The 3752-nt window shown below is 34.8% G+C and overlaps 1 protein-coding gene across 1 annotated transcript; it reads left to right on the top strand.

Moving 5' to 3' along the window:
• The first annotated feature begins 551 nt into the window (after positions 1-551).
• Positions 552-1195, top strand: LOC107963541 (aconitate hydratase, cytoplasmic-like). Its single transcript, XM_016900012.2, has 3 exons — positions 552-616; positions 860-927; positions 1036-1195. The coding sequence occupies exons 1-3, from the start codon at positions 566-568 to the stop codon at positions 1193-1195; spliced, it is 279 nt and encodes a 92-aa protein (XP_016755501.1). The 5' UTR covers positions 552-565.
• Positions 1196-3752: the final 2557 nt, after the last annotated feature.

Below are 3752 nucleotides of genomic sequence, written 5' to 3'. Positions count from 1 at the left end.
TTTACCAGGAAAATATTTTATGTAAAATATTTTCCTAGTTTTACGGTGTTTGGAAGCTTAAAAACATTTTCCATTTGGAAAATGATTTCCAAGACACGGGTAAAATAACTTGCAATTTGGGGAAAATGTCTTACCCTTTTGAATTCGGAAAGACATTTTCCGAAAAAATGACGCCTTCTTCTCCCCTTTCCCCTTCCCCTTCCCTTTCCCTTTCGGTTGCAAATCAGTGCCATTGCTAGGTATCCTACCCCCTGCCCTAAATTCCTCAAAAGTTGCATGATTTCGAAGAACGACGATGAGAAATTTTGGTCAAGGACCTTTTCCAGTTTCTCCTCCATCCACGTAAGGCTCCTTCTCTTCTTCTGTTCTTCATTCCTTTTCCTTCTTCTGTTCTTCATATTCTCTTCCAGGTAAAGTCTGTCGCATATCTCTCTTCTCAAAATATTCTGTTTCGTTTCCTCTCTTTCTCTCTTTCTCAAGCAAATCTACCATAAATTTTTCGTTGGGTCTTGGCTTAAGGCGATGATCGTTCTTTGATTTCTAACATACATCAAACCCTAGTGTCATGCTTGGGGCAGGTTTTGTTGCAAAGAAGGCTTGTGAACTTGGTTTACAGGTATGCCAAATTTTTGTTTATATGTTTTGCTACTCTTTCCTTCTCATCGATCTCTTCTACTCTCGTTTTTTTCTCCCTTACAGTTCCAGTTCTACTTCCTCCCCCCTCTCTTTCTCTCTTTTTCTCTTTTTCTCTTTTTCTTTTTGTCTTTTTGTCTTTTTCTTTTTTTCTTCGTCTTCAGTAGAACTACACGAATGCTAATATAAATGTGTATAAAAATTTCCCTACATAATTATTCTTCAAGTCAAACCTTGGATAAAGACAAGCCTTGCACCAGGTTCAGGAGTTGTTACAAAATATTTACTTCAGAGGTATTCCTTAATTTCCAGATGTATTTAAACTTGACTTAGAGTGATAACATTTGTAGAATATTTCTACATAATTATGAGAGAATTGTTAACTATCTGGATTTGTTCCAGTGGGCTGCAAGAATATCTGAATAAGCAGGGATTTCATATTGTTGGATATGGCTACACAACATGTATTGGAAATTCAGGAGACTTAGGTGAATCAGTTGCCTCTGCTATTTCAGAAAATGGTACCATTATAAAATTTAACTTGGATAATATAAGCTCGTAAATACTGAACTATTGTGTTAGTTCTAATGTGTTAAGCCGTATTCCTTTTCCAAATTTAATGTTCATTTTACCACTTACTAATTGAAGTTAATTTTAATGGTATACAAACATTATAGCAGCTGCTGTGCTTTTTGGGAACCGAAATTTTGAGGGTCGTGTTCATGCCTTAACAAGGGCCAACTACCTTGCTTCACCTCCTTTAGTGGTTGCTTATGCCCTCGCTGGCACGGTACTTAATATCTAATTAGTGATGTCTTTATTTGTAAAATATTTATCATATGATCCAAATAATCTGATGACAACTCAAAATGTGATGATCTAGGTTGATATTGACTTCGATAAGGAGCCAATCGAAATAGGGAATGATGGTAAAAGTGTATATTTTAAGGATATCTGGCCATCTACTAAAGAAGTTGTAGAGGTAGATGCCCTAAAATTTGCATAAAATGTCATCTTTCATGCATATAAGAATGAAATTAATATACTAGGGTTTATCTGCTGTTTAGGCTGTTCAATCTAGTGTCTTGCCGAATATGTTCAAAAGTACTTATGAGGCTATTACAAAGGGAAATCCCATGTAGAATCAGCTATCAGTGCCTTCTTCCACTATGTACTCATGGGACCCCAACTCGACTTACATTCATGAGCCTCCATACTTTAAGAACATGACTATGGAGCCACCTGGTGCCCATGGTGTAAATGATGCCTACTGCTTACTTAACTTTGGTGACAGCATCACAACATATCACATTTCGCCAGCAGGAAGTATCCATAAGGATATTCATGCTGAAAAATTCTTACTTGACCGTGGGGTGGAGCGCAAGGACTTAAATTCATATGGAAGTCGTCGTGGTAACAATGAATGTAACATCCCGAAATAGGGCCTAAACGGAATAGTGGTTGTGAAACCACAAATTCGAGGTAGAAAATTTATTTTATTATTATTTTGAAGTTCATGATATGATTGCATGATTGTGTGAAAATTTCGTGATGAAATTCTATGCATAAAGTGCTTAAGTTGAGATTAGGGACTAAATCGAATAATTTGCAAAACTTGCATTCTAGAAGTTTTTAGTATGAAATTGATTTGGAATATTAATGAGGAGGTCTTAAATAGAAATTTGACCAATTTCTAAGTCTATGGACAAAAATTGGACATGGATGGAATTTTTGGAAAGTTTAGTAGTAAGGGCATTTTGGTCATTTAGTTATTAAAATGAATTAAAAACAAAATTAAAAGCCAATTTTTGTCCATCTTCTTCATTAGGCCGAAATTTCAAGGGTTCTCCATAGCTAGGGTTTGTTTCAAGCTTTCAAACTCCATAGTAAGTGATTCCAAGCCCCGTTTTTAACGATCTTTACGTTTTTGGAGTCCCGATAACTTGATTAAGCTTATTCTAGCAATAATTCAACCTAGGGTTCATATTTGGAAAAATATCCATAGGTGAAATTTGTGTATTTTGGTGTTTTATGATAGAATATGAGGTTTTAAATTATGTTAGACAACTTGTGCTACTCGGTTTTAAGTGAAAACGAGTAAAAGGGCTTAATCGGTAAAAATACCTAATAGTCATAAGTACATGTTAGAGTGTGAATTTGATGTTGTCATAGAAGGGAAAAATGATCAGCATGTCATAAAACATAAGAAAATATGATGAAGTTTAAATTACGAGCCTTGGGGCAAAAGTGCAAATATGTGAAAGTTTAGGGGCAAAAATGTAATTTTTCCAAAGTTTGGGTCAAGGATTGTTTTAATAAATGTGAGTATTAAATAATCTAAATTTTTTTATTATAGATCAAGAAGAACAAAATCATGAGTTAGACCGGGGAAAGAAAAAGAGAGTGGACTAAATCGATATAGTTGATCGTATTTTGTTTCGAGGTAAGTTTGCGGTAAATAAATACAATATTCTATTATTTTATGTTAATTTTATTAATTTCCAGCATGTTTATATTTATTTTATAAAATTATTCAAAGAAGACTTAAGCATGAATTGACGGAGAAGAAATTTCAGAAAGTCCCGGTTGAACCTTAGGAATGTGTAGGATACAAATGTCATGACATTAGGGTTCAAGGATACCATGTAAGACCATGCTAAGGTATGGCAATTGGTAAGGTTTCTAAGGCAAGGAAATCATGTAAGACCATGTCAAGACATGGCATTGATAAGTTACTATAAGGCAAAGGTCCCATGTAAGACCATGTCAAGGCATGGCATTGGTGAGTTCATAAGGCAAGGATACCATGTAAGACCATGTCAAGACATGGCAATGGTAAGTTTCAAAAGGATACCACGTAAGACCATGACAAGTCATGGCAATGGTAAGGTACCCGTATATCCTTAGTATTCCAAGTGGTTCAATGGGAAAATTTAAAGAGAATATCAAGGTAAAGTAAGGTAAGGTAAGACGAGTTATACTAAAAAGGTAAGACAAGTTCATGCTAGAAGAGCAAAGGTAAGTACATAATGTTCATGTATGCTTGACAAGGAAAAAGGTAAGTAAAATGTATTAATAAATTTGATTAAGTAAGTATTTAAGTAAGTGAGTAAGTGAAG

Source organism: Gossypium hirsutum, chromosome A06, assembly GCF_007990345.1.
Source record: "Gossypium hirsutum isolate 1008001.06 chromosome A06, Gossypium_hirsutum_v2.1, whole genome shotgun sequence".
NCBI lineage: Eukaryota > Viridiplantae > Streptophyta > Magnoliopsida > Malvales > Malvaceae > Gossypium > Gossypium hirsutum.
This window is presented reverse-complemented; position numbering and strand designations above follow the sequence as displayed.

What these genes read in the sequence shown, in the direction of transcription:
- LOC107963541 (XM_016900012.2), top strand. Translation starts at nt 566, where the DNA reads ATGCTTGGGGCAGGTTTTGTTGCAAAGAAGGCTTGTGAACTTGGTTTA. An exon ending in CTTGTGAACTTGGTTTACAG is followed by an intron (nt 617 to 859) that starts GTATGCCAAATT and finishes ATTATTCTTCAA; the next exon opens with GTCAAACCTTGGATAAAGAC. An exon ending in ACAAAATATTTACTTCAGAG is followed by an intron (nt 928 to 1,035) that starts GTATTCCTTAAT and finishes GATTTGTTCCAG; the next exon opens with TGGGCTGCAAGAATATCTGA.